General features: G+C 40.3%; 1 protein-coding gene across 1 annotated transcript; it reads right to left on the bottom strand.

The window, feature by feature from the left end:
• Window positions 1-431: 431 nt before the first annotated feature.
• LOC141532031 (cell adhesion molecule Dscam2-like) lies at window positions 432-24261 on the bottom strand (the record flags this gene model as incomplete). Its single annotated transcript, XM_074250187.1, is given in 19 exon segments — window positions 432-483; window positions 593-769; window positions 900-1011; window positions 1093-1274; window positions 1344-1518; window positions 1588-1633; window positions 2993-4280; window positions 18761-18977; window positions 19054-19362; window positions 19420-20172; window positions 20271-20564; window positions 20689-21124; window positions 21193-21338; window positions 21423-21558; window positions 21560-21851; window positions 21947-22100; window positions 22170-22601; window positions 22672-22959; window positions 24097-24261. Coding segments are annotated over 19 exon segments (5654 nt in total), but the record flags the coding sequence as incomplete, so codon positions are not given.
• Between the last annotated feature and the right edge of the window lie 485 nt (window positions 24262-24746).

The following is a 24746-nucleotide window of genomic DNA, read 5'->3' on the forward strand; positions in this document are numbered from 1 at the left end:
TTGTTAGCCTACAGACCAGATGTTGCGGTCTGCGTTTCCCGCGGTGCGCCACTAGGAGGCCACGTAACAAGCACCGCTTATTATTATTATTATTATTATTATTATTATTAATTATTATTATTATTATACGAAGGGCAGTCTTGTTTATTTCGTGGCAGTTATTACAATTATTAATTTATTTATGAGATGATTAATGTATTTACAAGGGACTCGAAACAACCTTCCATTTCTGTTTATTCAACTAATTTCTTAAATATAATTATTATGAATTCTTAAAATTACTTTGAGACACGTTTATTAATATTGGCCATTGATACTCGTCCCGCGATTCCGTGACCGAATTAATTATTTATTTATTTTCTAGTTTAAATAATCTATTAGTTATTTCTATTGTACTAATTAATTTTAATTTGATGATGAGATTACTATTATTATACGTGTATGGTCAATTCTTGCTTTTCCTGTTCTTTTCTTTGCTGATATCTGTAAAAAAAAAATAATAATAATAATAATAATAATAATAATAATTTTGAATTTTGAATTTTTTCCTCAAGGATAATAATTATTATGAATTAAAAAAAAAAAAATAAACCTGGCAAACATTGTTTCGACAGCCTCAATAGGAAGTCTTGCAAGACTTCCTCCGTGTCGTGTAGTAGCGATAGACAAGCTTGGATGCCAGTCACGATCCCGATCACACTCTGCTTCGCTGAGCTCCCGTCTGTCGCTAAAACCAATGGGTGGTAAAAGCGTCATGTCCTCCACAGAACTAAACTCAGAATCAATATCTCTGATAAACTCTCTTGTTATTAATTAAATTAAAATAATATTGATGAAGACTAATGATGGTAATAATTGTAAATGTGCTATTGCATCAAATCCAAACAAACCTTGGCTACCTGCGAGTGGACCTTATCGATTGTTGCCGATTTCTCGTTGGTCGTCGCGTTAACGAGGGAGATCCTTCATTGTTTGATTCTGTACTCGATTCTACTCCCCGAGAAAATACATCTGCAAAGGGGAAAAAAAACAATCAAAATCAAAATTAATAATAATAATAATAACAATATTTTTAATTAAAAAATTAATAACCTCGGCAAGGTTTTACTGGAACGCGGTAACTAGGTCCAGCACATTCCCCGCAAGGGCTACCGGAAGTATCACTCCCAGAGCCACCTCTAGTAACAGCGGCCCGACTCGAGGCCCGAAGTTTGCTCTTGACTTCGGCAATACTCGGAAAGTACCTTTGCTTGTGCCATCTCGGGGTTTTAGACCTAATTTATGCACAAAAACAACAGATTCATTTTACAAATGACAGAGTTTTAAAATTAAAGATCAAGTACCGTTCAAAGTCCACGACACTGGTCGACCTCTCATAGTCTATTGTGTTTATGTCCTCATTCTCCAAGTGCCCAAAAGTCTTAAACTGCATTGTATAGTCCAGAGTCGCTGTCGTTACTGACCTGTTTTCTCTTCCTGGAACGCTGAATGTCGCATAAGGGCTAATTTCATACATTTCTGTTGATATCATATTATTTAGTAACCAATTTTCAATTTTCATCATTAAAATTAATTTAACAAATTTACCTGAAGCATGATCAATAGGTTTTTGTAAATTATTCTGCTGCTGGTGCTGTTGTTGTTGTTGTTGTTGTTGTTGTTGTTGTTGTTGTTGTTGTTGTTGTTGTTGTTGTTGTTGTTGTTGTTGTTGTTGTTGTTGTTGTTGTTGTTGTTGTTGTTGTTGTTGTTGTTGTTGTTGTTGTTGTTGTTGTTGTTGTTGTTGTTGTTGTTGTTGTTGTTGTTGTTGTTGTTGTTGTTGTTGTTGTTGTTGTTGTTGTTGTTGTTGTTGTTGTTGTTGTTGTTGTTGTTGTTGTTGTTGTTGTTGTTGTTGTTGTTGTTGTTGTTGTTGTTGTTGTTGTTGTTGTTGTTGTTGTTGTTGTTGTTGTTGTTGTTGTTGTTGTTGTTGTTGTTGTTGTTGTTGTTGTTGTTGTTGTTGTTGTTGTTGTTGTTGTTGTTGTTGTTGTTGTTGTTGTTGTTGTTGTTGTTGTTGTTGTTGTTGTTGTTGTTGTTGTTGTTGTTGTTGTTGTTGTTGTTGTTGTTGTTGTTGTTGTTGTTGTTGTTGTTGTTGTTGTTGTTGTTGTTGTTGTTGTTGTTGTTGTTGTTGTTGTTGTTGTTGTTGTTGTTGTTGTTGTTGTTGTTGTTGTTGTTGTTGTTGTTGTTGTTGTTGTTGTTGTTGTTGTTGTTGTTGTTGTTGTTGTTGTTGTTGTTGTTGTTGTTGTTGTTGTTGTTGTTGTTGTTGTTGTTGTTGTTGTTGTTGTTGTTGTTGTTGTTGTTGTTGTTGTTGTTGTTGTTGTTGTTGTTGTTGTTGTTGTTGTTGTTGTTGTTGTTGTTGTTGTTGTTGTTGTTGTTGTTGTTGTTGTTGTTGTTGTTGTTGTTGTTGTTGTTGTTGTTGTTGTTGTTGTTGTTGTTGTTGTTGTTGTTGTTGTTGTTGTTGTTGTTGTTGTTGTTGTTGTTGTTGTTGTTGTTGTTGTTGTTGTTGTTGTTGTTGTTGTTGTTGTTGTTGTTGTTGTTGTTGTTGTTGTTGTTGTTGTTGTTGTTGTTGTTGTTGTTGTTGTTGTTGTTGTTGTTGTTGTTGTTGTTGTTGTTGTTGTTGTTGTTGTTGTTGTTGTTGTTGTTGTTGTTGTTGTTGTTGTTGTTGTTGTTGTTGTTGTTGTTGTTGTTGTTGTTGTTGTTGTTGTTGTTGTTGTTGTTGTTGTTGTTGTTGTTGTTGTTGTTGTTGTTGTTGTTGTTGTTGTTGTTGTTGTTGTTGTTGTTGTTGTTGTTGTTGTTGTTGTTGTTGTTGTTGTTGTTGTTGTTGTTGTTGTTGTTGTTGTTGTTGTTGTTGTTGTTGTTGTTGTTGTTGTTGTTGTTGTTGTTGTTGTTGTTGTTGTTGTTGTTGTTGTTGTTGTTGTTGTTGTTGTTGTTGTTGTTGTTGTTGTTGTTGTTGCTTGACCGGTGAACTGGTATACACTTGGTGGTTTCGTCTATTGTCACGTTCAGCAGTAGATTTTAATTGGACCTCAGACATGCAGCTGGACATGTGGTGAAGATGATGCGACTGATGGTGCTGAGGATTTATACCCAATCCAGTTTGACTGGAAGACTGTCCAGGTGGCAAAATTTCACCAAGGTAACTGCTACCACTCGATCTGCCGTTCTTTTTGATAATAACGTATTCAAAAATCCCAGCGGAGATTATCAAAACAACGGCACAGATCAACGGAACAATAACGTAAAAAACTCTGTGACTTTGAGGAGTTTTGGCCAACTCTTCATCCATTATCAAGTCATTGGGCGGGCCAATGCTGATTCCACTGAGGGTTGTTGTGGCAAACTCGATCTTGGTCTGAGTAGCGCCCGCATCATTGTGAGCAGTCAGTCGCAAAGTATACCAAGCGGCCGGCTTTAAATCTCGAATTATCAAATTCTCAGTGGCCTTGCTTGCAACTAAAATCCACGGCTCAGAGTTTATCCGTCTGCGATACTCGACAGTGTAATAATGAATTGGACAGCCCCCATTGGGCCACGACAGTAAATTAAGCCGCACAAAAGTTGAATTAACTGATATAATGTCCCGTTCTTTGGGCAATTGAGGCGCACTCCCTTTTGTTATTGTGCTTATCAGCGGGCTTGGATCCCCAGTTCCTACGCGATTGTGAGCTGTCAGGTGTGATAGGTACGAGGAGCCACATTTTAATCCGTTTAAGGTAAATTCAGTTTGCCCTGGCGACAACATTATTTCTTCCCACCCTTCTTGGTCTCGTTTGTAACTCAGAACGTATCCTTGAATGGTAGCGCCACCGTTTTCCGGTGAATTCCAATGTAATTTAACGCTGTGAGTTGTCGTGTACTGAAGTTCAAGAATCGGAGCCTTGGGAGGCATTACAATAACCAGGGTATAGGTTATCGAGTCGTCGCCAAAGAGATTCCTCGCGGAACAACTGTAATTTCCGGCAAGAGACTGATCCAGGCCGTGGATATTTAAATTTCCTTCAGAAGTTATTTCGTACTGCCGTCCTGTGGTGACCTGATTATTCTTGTAATTCCAAATTGGTTTAGGTGTTGGATTTCCTACAACCAGACAGGAAAGACTCACTGAGGATTTAACTGCTCGTCTAAGTAATTGAGAAAAAGATGCTACTCGTGCTGGTGCTCGGAAGTTTGTTGTCTGGGTAACTATTGTCGTTGGTTCTCCTTCGCCGAGTCCTGTCGTTGCAGATACCCAAAATTCGTACAATTGGCTGAAACAATTTAAAGTAGAGTTATAAAAAATATAAATTATAATGGTGAAGAAAAAAAAAAAAAAAAAATATATATATATATATATATTATAATGGGTTTTTCTTCACGGGCTGGCGTCGACAGCACCGGGGAGTTCCACCTAAATGTTGGCTTACCTGGTTCGTCGCTTGTTGGGCGCCAGGAACTTGACGTTCCACGGTTCGGATTCAGCAATTGATCGTCGTCGGGCGGCAGGTCAACGTCGAAGAGATTCTAGAGTTCGTGGAGCGAAGAGGAAAATCGATGCGGAATATTTTGTCGAAGGGGATAACAACCAAATTGAGACCACCAAAGAAATCAGTAATGCGCAGGGACTGTGCAATGAACAAAAAAAAAATCTGAATACGATCGAAATTATAAATAATGAGTTCGTGTTTATTCAATGACAATCAAAATTTCGAAGTAAGGAAAATATGTGACCTCGCTTTACTATCTTTACAACAAATGATAAGTACAAAAAAATTAACAACAAAAAAAAAAAAAATAATTGTTTCGCTGGTTGTCTCGTAACAACAAATTTCGAATTTAAGAAAAAACAAATTTTATGGTCGTAGCCCGTTTTCGTAATAACAATTTTTTAAATAAATAAAAAAAAGAAAAAAAAAATCAACAACAAAAAAAAATGTACTGTTTCGTATTTTCTTCCTAGCAACAAATTTTCCGGATTTAACAATACCAAAAAAAATTATCGAATTATCGTGGCAACCGAATTTTGATCGTTTCAAAAATTAAATAAAGTAAAATTAACAAAAATAAACGTCTTGGCGTCCCTTCGTAATAGACAAGTAACCAAAATTTTTTTTTTTTTTTTTTTTTTTTAATAAAATTTTTTAATAAAAAAAATATTTCTAACTGGTTCGTGGTTTATGTTAATGTCGAATTTATCAATAGCATCGATTTGTCGTCGTTTGACTATTGATGTCACAATCAATCAATCAGTTATCAATTCCGGCGGGTAAATGAACTATTGGTAACTCTGGTTACCCGTCGGGCAACACGCGGGACAAAGCTCGAGGTATGATTAATAACTACGCTCGTAGATGGCCCTTGATTCGCCAATTTTATTCGGCCTGCATTCTCAAATTTTGATATACTAAATCGACAATATACACAACATTCCTTACACGGATTACAATTTTTGGCACCGAATACCTGGCTGACGTCAATAAAAAAAATTGCGTCTCAAAAGTGTGCAATTTCACAAAACTTCATCAATAATCGAAAAAAAAAATCAAAACAAAACTTAATAATTAATTATAATTCTAAATCGGACAGGTACGACCTCTCCGACCTCGACTTAAGTACGGACTCGGTGACATCAACCAGGTGTATTAATAACTGCGACCGCACTTACCCCAGTTCAATCGACTTCCTGGTGAAGATGTGACTCCAGCAGAAAGTGACGGCGTGGCTGACGGCGGCAGAGGTTCTCGGCGATGGCGTCTCGGAAATTCCGTCGATGGAAAAGGACCAAAACGTTCGTTCGTTCTCGACCTTTGTCGATTGACAAATAAAATAACTCCCGAGAGAAGTTCTAACCTCGGTTCGATCGGCTCACAAATAAAAGCAACTCGTACAATTGAGTAATTCGCCAAGGCGCGGCTGAATTTACGTAAAAATTACAAAAAAACTTGTCGTTTTGCTTTCGCAACGTGACAAAAAAATCTTACAACAAAAAGGAAAAATCAACACTCGTGTCAGTGGCCGGCTCAGAATTGCCGGCTTTTCCGTTGTGCCAGCACTGTGGCTTTTCGCTAGCACAGCTACCACGCTGCGCGTCCAATCAGCAGTCTTCGATAAATTTCCATCGTCGATGGCTGGTCGATACTCAATCTAGTATTCTTTTCGGCGTTCAGGTGGGGCCCTGGTGTGCTCCCAGTGATTCAACGTCCTGTCATTGGTCAGTTCCGATGCCGGGTTTCCCTCGTTGATCGTTGACCCTCCCAGATGTCTCCCGGGTAGTTGGTTGCGAACTGAACTGAGGGTTCGCCCGGTCGCTTGTCTCATTCACTCTCTCGCTCACTCACTCTCTCGATTACATAGTTTATTACCTAGTAAATTGCCTAGTAAACTACGTTATAATTTGGCGTGGCTCGGCTTACTGTTACCTCGAGCTTCGCATTCTGGCCGGCGACTCTTGGGGCGACACAGGCGCGTCGAATCTCCGCCATCCATCAGCTTGACCAACTAAACTAACTAATTTTCAAGAAAAAGAACAAATCTAATGCGAAATTTTTAGTGGGGAAATTTCCCACGTCACAACACCTCCCCCCAGACGTCGACTGGGAGCCACATGGGTCGCAGAACGGTGCCATAGATCCCTTCACCTGAATATAGGGGTAGGATGCGACATAAACAATAGCAAATGTACCAAACGAACATTTATTTAGCAAAACTTACATTGTTAATACTCCGCTCAGCGGCACGTTCAATGTATGACGTCACGCGGCGGTGACTCAACTTCCACGCAACGGCGTATAGAGGCACACAAAATTTTATGCTAATACATCGAATATAACTAACCAAAACAGACTATGAGTAATCACTCAGTGCATGCTCCCCTCTTGGGGCGGCAGAGATCAGGCTTCGCTTAGCGAAACCACAAGCGCAACGGCGCACACGAAATAATAATACAAAAAAAAATTAAAAAAATAAAAAAATAAAAAATTAGGAAATAAAAATAAAAATAAAAAAATAAAATATAAACAGTAATAGAAAAGAAAAGAAAAAACATAAACAGTCTAATCCGTAATTAACGGGCGTACGACGAGCCCTCGTTGGCCGACGTATCGGCTACCCACGCCTTTCGGCCGGGTTAACGTCTTCCTTGGCGGGAATCCGCGGTTCGAGGCGGCAGTCCGAAAAGGGTCGGCTTGCATCGCGGACACTCCTCGAAGTAGAACCCTTGATGCCCACAATGAGCGCAGAAGCTTCCCCTCGGGAATGGGCACTCGGTCATATTGTGGCCCAGGCCACAATTCCAACAGCCTGCATAGCGAATCGGCGGCAGGTCGGGTTCCTGGCGAAGCTTTTCGGCCAGCGCCATCGCCCGCATCCTGGCGAGGTCGCGGGGCACTTTCGGTACGAGCGTTGGTGGTGTATGTCGACGCAAGATCGCCATGGCATACTCCACCTGCTGTATCGGGCGTAAATGGCTCTCCAGGACCTGCTTAGCCCGTAACACACACTGGCCCGGACTAGCGACGGCGGCCTTGCAGCAGGAGCAACGCCACATCAGCGGAATCACCGCTGAGTGGTTGGGTTGTGGTTCCCTGTACCACCAGGACCGTACTTGTGCCCAGAACCTGGCTCGCGACGAAGAAAGCGGCGTGATCTGTAAGCTTCGGCGGTGAGTCTCCTCCGCCTCCTGCAGCGGCTTCACCCAATCTGGCTGGAAGTACTCAGCCCAACACAGGAGCTGAGCATACCGCACGGCTTCGTAGGTCGACATTCTGTAAAGATTACAATTCCACACATATAACATGCAACAACAATACATAAACCAACCAAACCATTTTTACATGTACGATGTTTGCTCGAGCTTTGTCCCTAATCGTCGAGATCGGTATTAGTCAACTGTGGGCGTACGAGTCGCAGCGCTTTGACATGTTGGCGACCTATCGGTCGCCCATTTTGTTCAACAAGTTCGTAAACGACAGGCGAAATGACATTCGAGACGATATAGGTTCCTTCGGAATATTTACGCGCGAGTTTTGACGAGAATCGGTCGGCTCTCGGGATAGTACGTGTTGTCTAACTCGAACGACATCCCCGACGGCAAAACGCTCGTCTCGGTGATGCCGATTGTAATAGCGGGCTTGGCGTTCGAAGCTACGTCCTAAATTGTCAGTTACCAGATCATGGAGTTGGGTCAGTCGGGTCATACGATTTTCCCAAGCGGTAGTATCTGGGCAGGGAATGTCTACGTCACCTTCGATCAGTTTTCGGTAGTACTTCGGCGGTCTGGGTTGCCAACCATAATTCAGCATGGCTGGAGAAACGTGTATCGAACTGTGGACGGCAGTATTGTACGCATGTCGGAATTCATGGACATGTTCGTCCCATAGTCGGTGATTCAACTCAACATACGAAATAATCATCGTCTTCAAGACGCGGTTAACGCGTTCGACAGGGTTCGCTTGAGCGTGGTACGGTGGAGTTCGTGAATGATGTATTCCATACGCATGCGCGACCTCGTCCATCAGTTTGTTCGCGAATTCGGTGCCATTGTCAGTCAACAGCACTTCCGGGCAGCGGAAACGATGTACGATGAGTTTATCGAACTCACGGATGATCGTCGGGCCATCGGCTTTCCGAATTGGGCATAACTCAATCCATTTGGTGAATAAATCCTGGAATACGATCATATATTTGAACTGGTTCTTACTGGCTGGAAATTCCATACAGTCAGCGGCTACCACAGTCCAAGGCGTATATACGGTTCGTCTACACATCAATCCCGCTGGTGGTTGTTGTGAAACCTTCACAGTTTGACATGTTACACATTCACCGACGTATTTACGTACGTCTTCGTCCATCCCAGGCCAATAATAGTCGATCGCGACTCGATTCACCGTTTTCTCAACTCCTAAGTGACCAGCTTCGGGTGGATCGTGGTTTTCAGCGATAATTCCCCAATGAGCAGCTTTCGGTGGAACTAGTTTCCAGGCGTCCAGGTCCTCGACGACCTGGGTAATCAATCGGTTCGGTCGAAATCGGTATAAGCGATCGTCTTCGACTCGCCATCCTTTCCATCGGTTCGGGTTCGTCATTACGTCCCGTTTGCGTCGTGTATACCAGTCGTCAACACGCTCAGCCGCTGGTACATCAGCAGGTTCGGGTTCTGTTTCGTCAACTACGCACAGTTCGTCATCCGGTTCGTATTCATCACGTTCGAACATTCGTGACAAGGCATCGGGTACATCATTTAAAGATCCCTTGCGGTACTCGATTGGAAACTGATATTCGGCTAATCGCATCGCCCATCGGCTCAATCGAGGCGTTTTGCTTTTCAAATCACGCAACCAACGCAGACTGCTGTGATCTGTAATCACCTTGAAGCGATATCCCTCGAGGTATCGTCGGAAGTGCTCGCAGGCCCATAAAACTGCTAGACATTCACGTTCGGTTGCCGAATAATTCCTCTCGGCCTTGTTCATTATTCGGCTGGCGTACGCGACGACTTTCTCTCCACTTTCGTATTCTTGCGTCAGAACAGCACCCAAGCCTGTCGCGCTGGCATCGGTTTGTAATACGAAAGTCTTTGAATAATCTGGGCACGCCAGTACTGGTGCTGTAGCCAAAGCCACTTTCAAGGCTTCGAATGCGGTATCTTGTTCGGCGGTCCAAGTCCAACGGACTTTCTTACTCGTCAACCTCGTCAGTGGTTCGGCCAGGGTCGCAAAGTCAGGAATGAAACGTCGATACCACGACGCCATTCCAAGGAATCGTCGTACCTGCTTCATGTTTGACGGTCTAGGGAACTCCAGCATGGGTTTCACCCGGTCTGGATCAACAAGCAGTCCTTGATCATTAACGCGGTACCCCAAATAACGTACTTCATCAGTACAGATTTCGCATTTTTCGATATTTATTTTCAAATTGGCACTTTCTAGTGCGTCGAATATCTCCTCCAGGGCCTCGAGGTGCTCCTCGAACGTCTCAGTGACCACTATCAGGTCATCCAGGTACCCAAAGACCTTGAGTGCTCGTCGTCGTTCCAACATCTTGTCGATGAGTCGCTGGAAATGAGGAGGTGCACCAGCTAATCCGAACGGCATCCCGACGTATTGGAACATGCCGCGCCCTGGGACACAAAATGCGGTGTATTCTCGACACGCTGGGTCTAATTTGACCTGGTGATACGCGTGTTTCAAATCTATCTTCGATATAAGTTTTGCGCCGCTTAGCTGATCGAGAATCCAAGTCATTAACGGTAGTGGGTAGGCACACGGTTTCGAAATAGCGTTCAGTCGTCTGAAATCCAGACACATTCGATATTCCCCGGTTGCTTTCTTCACCATGATCACCGGATTACACCAAGCGCTCGTGGAGGGTTCAATTATGCCCGCAGCCAGTAACTCGTCTACCTGGCGGCGCATCTCGGCTTCGATGATCGGTGACGTCGGGTAATTCCGTTGTCGGATCGGTTCGTGCCCTTGTACGTCGATTTGATGGGTCAAAGGTTCGTAAATGTCGTCTCACCAGTGTAATTTACGGCTGGCAGTCGACGGGCGAGTAATTCATCGAGAGCGTTTTGTTGTTCGGGCGTAATTTCGACAATTGCCGCGACGTCTTGTTCATTTAGGTACGTTTTCGAGTTCCAATCGTATATGTCGTTGGTTCGTTTCGTCCACCAGCGACGGGTGTGTCCATCATAGCAGATCCCGAAGGCAATGATTGCATCCATGCCGAGGATCATTTCGTACTTCAGCGATGGTATGACTCGCACTTCAACGAGTCGCATCTCGTCATCAATCACCAATGGTAAAGTTACGAGCGCGTGTATCGACATAACCGATCCGTCAGCCACGGCAGCGGTTTTATGTATCGTCGGACGAACGCGTACGCCGAGTCCATAGACCCAATTGCGTTCGTCTACTTCTCGGAGACATGTGACTGAGGCCCCTGTATCTAATAGGGCTTTAATAGTGCGTTCTCCGATTCGTACGTTCACGAAAGGTCGTTGATCGTCCCCTTCGGTCGTCGCGGGGCAAATTTCAGCGGCTAATTCTCGAAATGTTCGTTTTCGTTCGTCAGGTGTGGCACAGATGTGCTGATGAATCGACCAATCCTCCAATTGATGTTCTTTCGAGCAATAATATGCGTTCTTACATTGCCGACAGCGCCATAGCTGTTTGGTCGATGCGCATACATTGCACTTATGCTTGGGTCGGGTCTGAGCGGTCGTCTCGATTACGGGTCGATGTACGTAGGGTTCGGAATTGTCCGCATCGGGTTTCTGGTTCGCAGGGCCGAATGGCTCTATTTCAATGTCGAAGATGTCCGGTATAGGCAAGGTAGCCACAGCGACCACTTCTTTAACCGGACTTTCGATCCCAAATTCGGCGGAGATCAGCGGTGGATCGTCTACTGCTGTCCTCGGGAAGCGTTTCCCGACGACGCAGCCCGACGTTGTTGCCAGCGGATGCACCCAGGGCACCCCACTGTCGTACAATCTGCTGAACCACAAGTCCAGCAGTAACCGGTTCGGGGTGGACTCGGGCAGGCCTGTTCGCAAGTGACCTGCCTGGCCACAATTGAAACAGCGCCCTCGCAGTCCAGGATCGATCGTGAATGGTCGAGGTTGTCCTACCTTATCACGTGGCACAAAAGCTGACGCCGAGGCATCCAACGCAGCCACTGGTGGCAGTGGTGCGGTTTTCTCGACGGCTGTGTGCTGCGCCCCTGAGGTCGGGGAAGGTTTCCTCTTCCTGCGAGGCGAGTTTGGCGATTTCGGTGGTTTTGGTGATGACGAAACGTCATCAATGGCCGCCACCTGCGATTTGGTCGTCTTAATCGGTACTCGAGACATGTATCGATCGGGCTGATACGCCAGCTCCGGCATCACGCTTTCATTCGGCGTGAGCGGGGTACGCGGTTGCGTGCGGCGCCTGGGTCGATCGAAGTCACGGACGAGTCGATACAGCTCGCCAAACGATGTGGTCTTCACGGTGTATCACGACGTGATACTCCGAACGGAGATTGTTGAAAGCGAAGTTCAACTGTAGGCGTAGCGGCAAAGGCTCACTAACTAATGCCCACATCGCTAAAATGGAGTCCAGGTAATCCAAACCTGACTCTAACGGGCCTTGGGTGCGATTCACGACCTCACCGAGGAGGCGGCACTCAATATCGGGTTCGCCGAAACGTTCACGAAGAGCGTTGCACAAGACCTCGTATGAGTCAATGGCCCCCTTCATGTGGGTCCACCATGTCTTGGCCGCTCCTGTGAGAACAAGTGGCATAATAGCCAACACGTCGGCGTCGTGAAGACCACAAGTCACCTGGCATTCCTCGAGACGTCGTAGGAATGACTCCAGTTTAGACGAGTCTTGTCCAGAGAACTTTAAATTCCATTTGGACACGCGTTCATACATGGCGGGCTGATAATGAGCCCCACCAGTACGTGAGAGACCCTGACGACTGTCCAAGTCGTGAGTTTCTCTCGCGATGGGTGAACACCCGGCATTATGAGCCTGATGATTCACCTGGCTCATCGTGGAGTTCGCTGCGGGTGGGAATCGTACATGGGGAGGACTTCGGATTGTTCGGGGACTCGGGGTGGGTCGAGTGGACCTTGATGGGTCGCCTATCGACATACGGGGTCGCGATTCCGTCAACAAATACTTCTCAGTATTTGTAGGGGTCGTATTGACCGTTAATCGGCCGGTAGCCGTCGTCGTGACTGTCGTGGTGGTCGTCATCGTCGTCAACACCGCATTGACGCAGTGAGGAGGCAAGTCCATGCGACTGTAGGTTCCTTTCGTCGTGAGATCGTCCGAAAATCGCGTGATTGGTTGATCTTCGAGGGTCCATACCGTATCTGGGTCGACAGTACGCTTCAACGCGCGCAGCAGACGGTCTCGTAGCACCCCTGAAGTCCCCAATGGGTTCGCATTCAGGGTCACGAGCATCTCGCTAACCTGTAGGGAGTTCAATGCGTAAACCCATTCGTCAGCTTCATCTACAGTCCGGGTTGTCGATCCTGTCTGATCGAGGGTGCGCATGGAGTGTTCTCGGGCACTCAATTCTCGAGTTTGTCGCTCTAAATCAGCGACTTCGGCTTGAATACGGAGTCGTTCAGCCGTGAGTCGTCGTCGCTCGGCTGCGAGAGGGTCGATTTCAACCTTCGAGTTTCCCTGCGTCGAGGTACCCGGAGGTGGCGTAGCTGATCGAGCAGGCGGGATCGGATTCGGGCGGAGTGGTTGATCGATGGGGTTCTCGGTGTCGTCCACGTTCTCGCATTCATGTGGATTGATCGGGTCATGTGGAGTTTCGTCGCTCGAACTCATCGTAAATTGATTAATTTAACTATCTGGTATAAGTTTTCTCTCTAATTAGTCGCGACGCGTCGAAATCTCTTCAAAATGGCCCCACGTTGGGCGCCAAAATTTATAATGGGTTTTTCTTCACGGGCTGGCGTCGACAGCACCGGGGAGTTCCACCTAAATGTTGGCTTACCTGGTTCGTCGCTTGTTGGGCGCCAGGAACTTGACGTTCCACGGTTCGGATTCAGCAATTGATCGTCGTCGGGCGGCAGGTCAACGTCGAAGAGATTCTAGAGTTCGTGGAGCGAAGAGGAAAATCGATGCGGAATATTTTGTCGAAGGGGATAACAACCAAATTGAGACCACCAAAGAAATCAGTAATGCGCAGGGACTGTGCAATGAACAAAAAAAAAATCTGAATACGATCGAAATTATAAATAATGAGTTCGTGTTTATTCAATGACAATCAAAATTTCGAAGTAAGGAAAATATGTGACCTCGCTTTACTATCTTTACAACAAATGATAAGTACAAAAAAAATTAACAACAAAAAAAAAAATAATTGTTTCGCTGGTTGTCTCGTAACAACAAATTTCGAATTTAAGAAAAAACAAATTTTATGGTCGTAGCCCGTTTTCGTAATAACAATTTTTAAATAAATAAAAAAAAGAAAAAAAAATCAACAACAAAAAAAAATGTACTGTTTCGTATTTTCTTCCTAGCAACAAATTTTCCGGATTTAACAATACCAAAAAAAAATTATCGAATTATCGTGGCAACCGAATTTTGATCGTTTCAAAAATTAAATAAAGTAAAATTAACAAAAATAAACGTCTTGGCGTCCCTTCGTAATAGACAAGTAACCAAAATTTTTTTTTTTTTTTTTTTTTTTAATAAAATTTTTAATAAAAAAATATTTCTAACTGGTTCGTGGTTTATGTTAATGTCGAATTTATCAATAGCATCGATTTGTCGTCGTTTGACTATTGATGTCACAATCAATCAATCAGTTATCAATTCCGGCGGGTAAATGAACTATTGGTAACTCTGGTTACCCGTCGGGCAACACGCGGGACAAAGCTCGAGGTATGATTAATAACTACGCTCGTAGATGGCCCTTGATTCGCCAATTTTATTCGGCCTGCATTCTCAAATTTTGATATACTAAATCGACAATATACACAACATTCCTTACACGGATTACAATTTTTGGCACCGAATACCTGGCTGACGTCAATAAAAAAATTGCGTCTCAAAAGTGTGCAATTTCACAAAACTTCATCAATAATCGAAAAAAATCAAAACAAAACTTAATAATTAATTATAATTCTAAATCGGACAGGTACGACCTCTCCGACCTCGACTTAAGTACGGACTCGGTGACATCAACCAGGTGTATTAATAACTGCGACCGCACTTACCCCAGTTCAATCGACTTCCTGGTGAAGATGTGACTCCAGCAGAAAGTGACGGCGTGGCTGACGGCGGCAGAGGTTCTCGGCGATGGCGTCTCGGAAATTCCGTCGATGGAAAAGGACCAAAACGTTCGTTCGTTCTCGACCTTTGTCGATTGACAAATAAAATAACTCCCGAGAGAAGTTCTAACCTCGGTTCGATCGGCTCACAAATAAAAGCAACTCGTACAATTGAGTAATTCGCCAAGGCGCGGCTGAATTTACGTAAAAATTACAAAAAAAAACTTGTCGTTTTGCTTTCGCAACGTGACAAAAAAAAAATCTTACAACAAAAAAGGAAAAATCAACACTCGTGTCAGTGGCCGGCTCAGAATTGCCGGCTTTTCCGTTGTGCCAGCAATCTGTGGCTTTTCGCTAGCACAGCTACCACGCTGCGCGTCCAATCAGCAGTCTTCGATAAATTTCCATCGTCGATGGCTGGTCGATACTCAATCTAGTATTCTTTTCGGCGTTCAGGTGGGGCCCTGGTGTGCTCCCAGTGATTCAACGTCCTGTCATTGGTCAGTTCCGATGCCGGGTTTCCCTCGTTGATCGTTGACCCTCCCAGATGTCTCCCGGGTAGTTGGTTGCGAACTGAACTGAGGGTTCGCCCGGTCGCTTGTCTCATTCACTCTCTCGCTCACTCACTCTCTCGATTACATAGTTTATTACCTAGTAAATTGCCTAGTAAACTACGTTATAATTTGGCGTGGCTCGGCTTACTGTTACCTCGAGCTTCGCATTCTGGCCGGCGACTCTTGGGGCGACACAGGCGCGTCGAATCTCCGCCATCCATCAGCTTGACCAACTAAACTAACTAATTTTCAAGAAAAAGAACAAATCTAATGCGAAATTTTTAGTGGGGAAATTTCCCACGTCACAATATATATATATATATATATGGGGTATTCCATGCCAAATCGACCACTTTTGACCCCGACCCTTTTCGATTTGGCCGAAAGTTTTCCATCCTTTTCTACCCTATAAAAAACGGTTCTCAGAATGTTTTTGAATTTTTTTACCTAACTCCAAAAAAGTTATGAATTTTTCAAAAAATGGGTTTTTTATTTTCAAATAGCCATAACTTTTTCAAAACTAAACATTTAGGTACCTTTTTTTTTTTTTTAAATTTTTGTTTTTAGATGTACTTTCCGATAAAAAATATTAAAAAATTTTTGTAAGTCAATACATATGGAATTTTTCAGTTTTTTGACAAAAATCAATGATTTTTCGAAGTTCGACATTTTTTTTTTAAATTTTTTTTTTCTAAAATAAACTTTAATCAATTCCACAGTTATCCCTGTAGAACCCAGATTGGGCCGATTTCTCTTTCTATTTTTTTTATTCAATTGAAATAATATTGTTAAATTTTCAAAAATGGAAAAAAAATTTTTTTTCATAAATTTTATTTATATAATGAGATAAATACAATTCAACGATTTTACGGCATTATATTCACAATTTAGAGGCTTCATCGATGACTGTATTTAGTAAGATTCAAATTTTAATATATCAATTAGATCGATAAACTAGGGATAACAATTATCGACTTACCTATAGCCAGTAAACTAGATGCTATAAGCTAGTATGTTTTGATTAAAAGTGCGGCTTTTTCATTTTGAGATTTAAAACATAACCTATAAATCTTTTGTGCAATCTAGTGTTTTATAAAAGATTGTCATTACATTTGTTGTATAAATAAATAATTTCTCTAGTTTATAAGCGCTTTTTTAATTTGTCTTTATGGCGTCAAAAAAGGTATTTGATCGGTGTTGTAATCCTTTTGAGTTGGAATCTCATTTTAAAAAAATTGGTTTACGTCCGGCGACTGATATTAAAAAATATAATTTAACAATATTTTTTCAATTGAATAAAAAAAATAGAAAGAGAAATCGGCCCAATCTGGGTTCTACAGGGATAACTGTGGAATTGATTAAAGTTTATTTTAGAAAAAAATTAAAAAAAAATGTCGAACTTCGAAAAATCATTGATTTTTGTCAAAAAACTGAAAAATTCCATATGTATTGACTTACAAAAATTTTTTAATATTTTTTATCGGAAAGTACATCTAAAAACAAAAATTAAAAAAAAAAAAATGTACCTTGTTATGTCCAAGATTAGACTTATTGAAATATAATTTTGGTCCAAGTCTTGCGACCTATAGACCGGGATCGTGAGATTGTGTTTGGAATGTAATAATGTTTAGATGGGTGTTTTACTTTTGTGGTGAATTTATTTTAACTATAGATTTACAAATTCTAAATTGAAAGTCTGAATATAAAGGTAACTTAATTTGTTAAATATTATAACTTACAATAACCCGATGATCCCTGTTGAGTTGATCCTTGATTGGATCCTGCTGTATGTTTTATCAGGATACGGGATGTTCACTTGTCTCAAACTACCGAAGTCGTTATTTTTGTGTTGTTTCACGTTTTCCACGATATGAGGAGAAACAAAGTGTGCGGACACTTGAATGAAATCAGGAAAAATGTATTGACTCAAATTGAAAGTGAACGGTTATTCTCAGTTACACGTTTTCCTACTGTATGTAGAGAAAACTAAGTATGCGGATACTTGAATGTAACTATTAAAATTTAACACTTGAAAATGGTATCGATTGACCAAAGTTTAAAACAAGTAACTGATAACTAACTGTTGAGAGAGTTGAACTAGGACTGAACTCGTATTGGAGATTAGAAAAAAAGTAACGAACTCTTAGTTATATAAGTGTTCCCTAATTAAGGCTCCACCTATTGGGCCTTGAGTTGGGGCACAGCATTTTCCAATCAGGGTCAGTTTTCAGGGTATCACCCCTACTCCGTAACTATTTTGGGCAGGTAAAGGACTACCCTGATGCTAGCTTGTCAGTGTGCACATCCACTCACAAACTAACATTTTTAAATAATAATAATCATATTGTTAAATAATTATTTAACTAAAACTAATTATCTCTATGTTAATGATTATTAGCAATCTTCAACGTTTTAGTACTTATAATAATGTTTATTCATTAACAAATTTTTCTTATTGATTCTATTACAATTATATTATTGGTTTTTATAATTGTTATTCATTATTAATTTTTAACTGTTATAATTAACAATTCTAAAAATGACATATTATAATGAATATTAATATGTCGAATGTATATTAGTTTATAAATTTATTAATCTGTATTACTTTATTAATTTATTAATTTGTTAGTTTGTTATTTTATCCTCATTTGGTGTACACGTGGCAGTATTACAGTCCTGTATATTTAACCATTGGATTTTCTTTTAACTATTTTTAACTAAATAAGTAACAAATTTTACATTTTAAAAGATTACAAAAAAAATACCTCAGACGATTATAAACCCTTATTCCTAAATTTATTTTAAATGGTTTATGGATCGTTTAGTACCAAGGTTTTATGTTATCTAAGAACCTTTTTGGATTATAGTAATAAAAAATATTAGAGAAAATAAAATGCATTAGGCTATTTGTGTAGGTATTTTTAAGCAAATAACCTAAGTACTTTTGAAATAATATTACTAATATTTTATGGTCTTGCGTTTTTTTTTTTATATTTTTATTTTTTTTTCTTTTGACCATTAAGAAAGATAAAGTTCTTATCGGTTTTACTTGGGATTTTATGAAAATTTTCCCTTGATAGAAAAAATATATAAAAATTTGGCCAGACATAACAACCTAAATGTTTAGTTTCGAAAAAGTTATGGCTATTTGAAAATAAAAAAGCCATTTTTTTGAAAAATTCATAACTTTTTTGGAGTTAGGTAAAAAAATTCAAAAACATTCTGAGAACCGTTTTTTATAGGGTAGAAAAGGATGGAAAACTTTCGGCCAAATCGAAAAGGGTCGGGGTCAAAAGTGGTCGATTTGGCATGGAATACCCTATATATATATATATATATATATATATATATATATATATATATATATATATATATATATATATATATATATATATATATATATATATATATATTATACCTCTCTGTAAGACCGCGCAGCTCCAACGTGAGAGTATCTGTTGGAGAAGACGGCGGCTCGTGCATCGTATGTGTATTATGTCGACTAGCTCCTGCTTCTCTACTGTAAATTGTATACTGCGATACTTGGCCATTTGGCTGTAAAGGTGGTAACCACGACACCAGGATGCTTTCTGCTGTCAAAGCTAATGCTTTTATACCCGCTGGAGATCCCGGAACTATAAAATCAATCATTATCAGCAACAATAACAACAATAGCAACAATCAACAAGTTATTATTTTGATTCTAATTACCGTCTTCTTCAGTTGTACAGTAGATTGGCAAACTCAAAACACCATCACCAGCTCCAGTGTAGGCCAACACTCTTATGGAGTAATTTGTGTACTTGTGTAAAGTATGTAAGTATGTTTCTTCACTTGTGGTCCGTTTAACTTCTCCAACGGTCGATATTTCTATATTGTCAGTCGGTACCGGTCGGTAATAGACTTTGTAACCCTGGATAATTCCACCATGTTGATGAGTTGGAGGTGAACTCCACGATACTTTAACACTTTGGGATGACAATGGTGAACAGGTAACTTGGTTAGGTGGTGCCTCTGGAACTATTTTTTAATTATATTAGATTATATTATATATACTAATAAAAAATAATATATTACCTCCTTCTTGTGTGGTACCGACAATTGTCTGGCTGGCAGGTCCCGCAGCGATACTATTGAAGGCCTTTATAGAGATATCGTACTTGGTGAATTTTCTTAAACCAGTCAGCTGGACTTTGGTCGTAGCCCAGCCATTAACAGTCAAACTTTTGCTTTGATTAACGCCAAAAGTCGCTGATGAGTGCTCTGACCAAGTGACAATATAACCAAGAAGATCACCATTGCAGGATTCCTTGGGCGGAGGCTGCCAATTGACTATCAGCTCTCCAGATCCGGCTGACTGAATTTTAATACTCTGCGGAGGCTCGGTGGGTGCTTCTTCTTGGGTTTTGGCAATAACCGGAGGCTCAGTAGGCTCACTCGCGTCAATATAATTTATTCCAATAATTCTGAATGTGTAGGTCACAGCGGGATGCAAACCTCCCACTAGGGCAATTTCTTGATCCTCTGTAGCAGTATTTTCGTAAGTGGATGGCGATGAGGTTGATTGGAATTTTATTAATCCATTATTATTTTGATTTATCGAAGAACCGCTGTTAATAACAATGTTATTGGAATTACTGCCGGGGGTGAATGTAACATTATGTGTTTTCGAAGGCTCCCAATCATCAACTGGACCATGATTTAGCGCTCTGTACTGAATAATATAGTTTCTGATTGGACTATTTCCATCAAAAGACTTGCGCCAGGATAGCCGAATTGATCTCGAGCCAATTTCAATAACTTCGAGGGCTGTTGGTGGATCTGGCCGTTCTATTAAAAAAAAAAAAAAAAAAAAATAGTATTGATAATTAATTTAAAATGATTATTTATGTTGTTGTTAATGTTGTTAATGTTGTTGTTGTTGTTACCTTGAACAGCCAAATATATTAGATGTTAACTTCTTCCGTAGGCGTTATCGGCAGTACATCTATAAATTCCAGAATCCTGCCTATCGCTTATCCCAATTGACAATTGTGACTTTAATCCAGTATCAGTTTTAACTTGACTGATACTCAATCTGTGAATATTAGTATCTATTCGGTCGTTATTGTGAAGCCAGTGTACTTCTATTGGATTATCACCGATAACAATACAGTCTAGTGTAATCGCGTCACCACGCCTGATGGTGACATTCTTACTCTGGCTTTCAAATCTAGCTGGTTCTGTGAATTAATAATCCATAAAAATAAAATAAATCTACAATAATTTCTCAACAATAACAATAATAACAGAAATAATAACAATAATAATAATAATAATAATAATAATAATAATAGATGGTATTACCATTTACTGAAACGTAAATAACTTTACTGAGCCCAGAGCCAATTCCGTTGTTGGCCCGACAAAGATAGTGACCTTCGTCTAGAGTCTCCGCTGCAGCAGTCCACAAAGATCCATTGGATAGAATCATAATCCTACTATCCAAATTGTCAGCCAACTGCTGATAATCATTTGAATTTCTTCCTTTACTTTTTAACCAGGTAATACGCGGTGGTGGGAAACCTTTAGCTTCGCAGTGAACATTTAATGGATTACCCAACAGACTGGCTACATCCTGAGGCTCATACGTCCATTGTGGTGGAACTTTTACCAATAATTCCGTAGTATGATTCACTTTAGCGGCATTATTTGTTGCAACACACGTATACTTTCCGCTGTGCTTAGATGTAAGTTCTTTAAAGACCAACAGACTAAAAAATTCTGCCCCTCTCTCTTCGATCTAAAATAAAATTATTTTATTTTATTTTATTCGATATTACAATTAGGAAAAATAAAATGTAAAATTACCCGAAGCGAAGAAGGAAGAGGCTCTCCGTCTTTAAGCCAAGAAAAATAAATTGGTAAATCACCAGACGTAACACCACATGTCACTTGTGCTCGACTGCCCTCTTGTAAATTCAGTGGGAATGTAAATGGGGTCATTACCGGAGGACCTATTTTATTATTATTTTTTTTTTTTTAAATTAAATATTTATCATATTTAATAATTTTGATTGATACAAGAGATAATAACTCACTGCTGACAGTTAATTTGATATCTCTGCTGGCTGTTTCTCCGGTACTTGTACTGCGAACAGTACAAGTATAGGTACCAGCATCATCCGGATCAACGGTCGCAATAGTCAAGTATCCCTCAATGTCAACGCGATGTCTGTCTCATATCCAAAGGCAATTCAACTCCTCCTCTGGACCACTCAACACTTGTAATAGGATACCCGGAGTAAGGACAGGCTATTGTTGTATCAATCCCAGCTATCGCCCGAACTGGACCGATCGAACGAATATAAGGAGGACCGTATATGTTTAATCTAGCTTTGTGCTCAACACCCGCAAGGGTATTTCGAGCTATACACTCATACAGTCCTCCATCTTCAGCCCCGGCTGATGTAATATTCAAGTGACTTATAACGTCCCCAGACTGATCAACATACTGGCCTATAGCGTATCTATAATAATTATTTTATAATAATATCAATTTACTTCGTTACTCTATCAATTTAAATTCAACCAACTTTTAATTTAAAATAACTTTGAGAATTACCTGTGTCCCTGAGCTATTTCGCTCAAGGGTTCACCGTCCAATAACCAGGTAAACGATGGAGGTGGTGACCCCGTTGCCGAACATCTCAACGACACTGGTGGACCCGGTCTCAAGGCTTGCTCGATAAATGTGTACTGAAGTTCGGGAATAGTGTCTAAAAAATAAAATATAAAAAATTAAAATGGTCATCATCGTTATAAAAAAAAAAAAAAAAAAGTCTTACCTCCTAATTTGAGCTCTGAAGTCGCCTGGGCATTTTCTTTGTCACTTCGAACCAAACACTGGTACATTCCCTTGTCTCTGCGGCCAACAGAACCGACAATAAGAACCAGAGGCGCCAACAATCGTATTTTGGTGTCCTGAGAACTGAGAACCGGGACTCCGTCGTGAAGCCATTCTACACTTTCAACAGGATACCCTTCTACGGTGCAATTCATAGTTACTGATTCCCCAGAATTAATAACTTGAAGCCGTGGTTGAATTCTCGCGTTCAGCTTCGACGTAACAGATAAATGAGTTTCAGCTCTTTGCTCTCCAAATTTATTACTCGCCCGGCAGATATACCTTCCGGCGTCTTGGGCATCTACCCGACGGATTTGCATCAAATCGCCCCAAAGTTGAATTCTCCCAAACGATTCCACCGGTATCGAGTGTCCTAAAATTTCCTCCGTATTGTGGTAATTGTAATTTTTAGATAATAATAATAATAACAATATACTACTCACCGTTTACATCGCGGTACCAGGTGAATTGAGGAGGAGGACTTCCCTGGGCAGAACAGGTCAGATGAACATTGGAGCCTCTCTCTGCAGAAATAGCAATTTGAGAGTGCTGCATCAATCTAGGAGGTATCGATCCACTTGGCTCCGTCACTGTCAGCGTTACGTGTTCGCTTTTTCTTCGCTCTCCAATTAAGGTATGCGAAGTTAAGCACCAATAGAGTGCCCTTCCGTCATCGGCCCTTGTATTTCTGATGTGCAAATCACCCTGAGATGTTACCACAAATCTTCCACCTGAAGACACAAAAATTCATTATTTCATGCGAAGAAAAAAAAGCAATTTAATATCACCATTGCGGATGGAATAAAAATACGGGAGATAAATAGCTTGAATTCCCTCTCTTGGTATATTACATAACATATATTTTGTATACGTTATAAGAACAAGAGATATGTCTTATTCGAAAAATTTTCACTCTATAAACCATTTTCTTGGAGAATTGAATTTGTTTGATCTTGAGAAACAAGGATCATGCGAATTATTGAAAAGTACATTTTTTTTTTTTTTTTTTTTTTTTTTTTTAACGCGTGTTCTACATAATTCAACAATGGAGCTCTAGTGTGTTTTGTGTGGTATTATATCGGTGAAACAAACGTATCGCACCTCAACAACCCCGCACAATATTATTCATATCTATATATCTATATCAATGTAGCGGATAGATTGTATGTATGTATGTAGGGGCAAAAGTGGGTTTTCATCAGTAGTAGTTTGGGACTATCACAGAGCTATAGTCTTATATTCTCAACCGAAATGCTATAATAATACTGGTAAGTATATACCACACGACAAGTAACCTGTTACGTTAAACCAAGTAGCATAAATATCTATGGGACATGAATGCTCGAGTATCCTAGATGGGCATACTTGGTCAGGAGATTAAACTCGACCCACCTCATACCATTTGCTAACCAATATCATCATAATCATCATCATCATCATCATCATATTCGATAATAAATTAAAAAAGAAGAACAAAAATACAAAGAGACAAAAAAAAATGGAAATTAATATAGAAAAAAAAAAAAAAAAAAAAAAAAGAAGATAAAGAACCCCGGGAGGCTGTCGAAGTGAAAATACAAAGGCACAATAGTTGTATGGACGGGGAAGAAAAAAAAAGAGAGAGAGAGAGGAAATAGACAAGAGAAAAATGTTTAAAACAAAAGAGATTTGACGGTGATAGGTTCCTGTGTATGTATGTGTGTGTGTGTGTGTGTGTGTGTGTGTGTGTGTGTGTGTGTGTGTGTGTGTGTGTGTGTGTGTGTGTGTGTGTGTTATATAAGGCCGAGGTTTTATCATCATATGAAAGGGTTGAAATAATTAAATTGGTCAATATAATCGTTTTTTTTTTTTTTTCTTTTTTCTTTTACCTGTATCGATACTTCCAGGTAACAAAATGACGTCGTCTCGATACCAAGACGTATCTGTCAAGTGTTCCTTGACATCTTCTCTAGCAGTACAAGATAACACGGCATTGCAGCCTTCAACGACCGGCAATCGGTTTACTCTCACATCATATCCAGGCACTGTGAGAACTAAAAAAGAAATATATGAGTAGTTAAATAGACGTGAAATGTATATATATATATATATATATATATATATATATATATATATATATATATATATATATATATATATCAGAGAATATAACAAAGAAAAGTTCTGCATAAAGTCTCTTTCGACGTCCTACGATTGCTAAAGTTACAATATATACTGTGGATGGTTACGTCGACATGATCAGAAGAATAAAAGATAAAAAAATAAAAAAGAAAAGTTTAGTTTTTTTTTTTTTTTTTTTTTTTTTTTTTCAATAAACTTTTACCGCTGTATCCATTCGGGACGGATTCCAATTTCACTATAAATATAACTTGACTTTAAAGAACGTGATTGATTACGATCGAATGGAATGAGACAAGGATTTTTCGATCGATGATGAATTCTTTTCACTGATAGATCATCAGAAGGGGAAAATATAGACTGAATATATAAAATTGAAAAGGATGTTTCATCGACGCAT

Source organism: Cotesia typhae, unplaced genomic scaffold, assembly GCF_013202065.1.
Source record: "Cotesia typhae breed Kobodo isofemale line unplaced genomic scaffold, CoteBio_Ctyphae contig_55, whole genome shotgun sequence".
NCBI classification, from domain to species: Eukaryota; Metazoa; Arthropoda; class Insecta; order Hymenoptera; family Braconidae; genus Cotesia; species Cotesia typhae.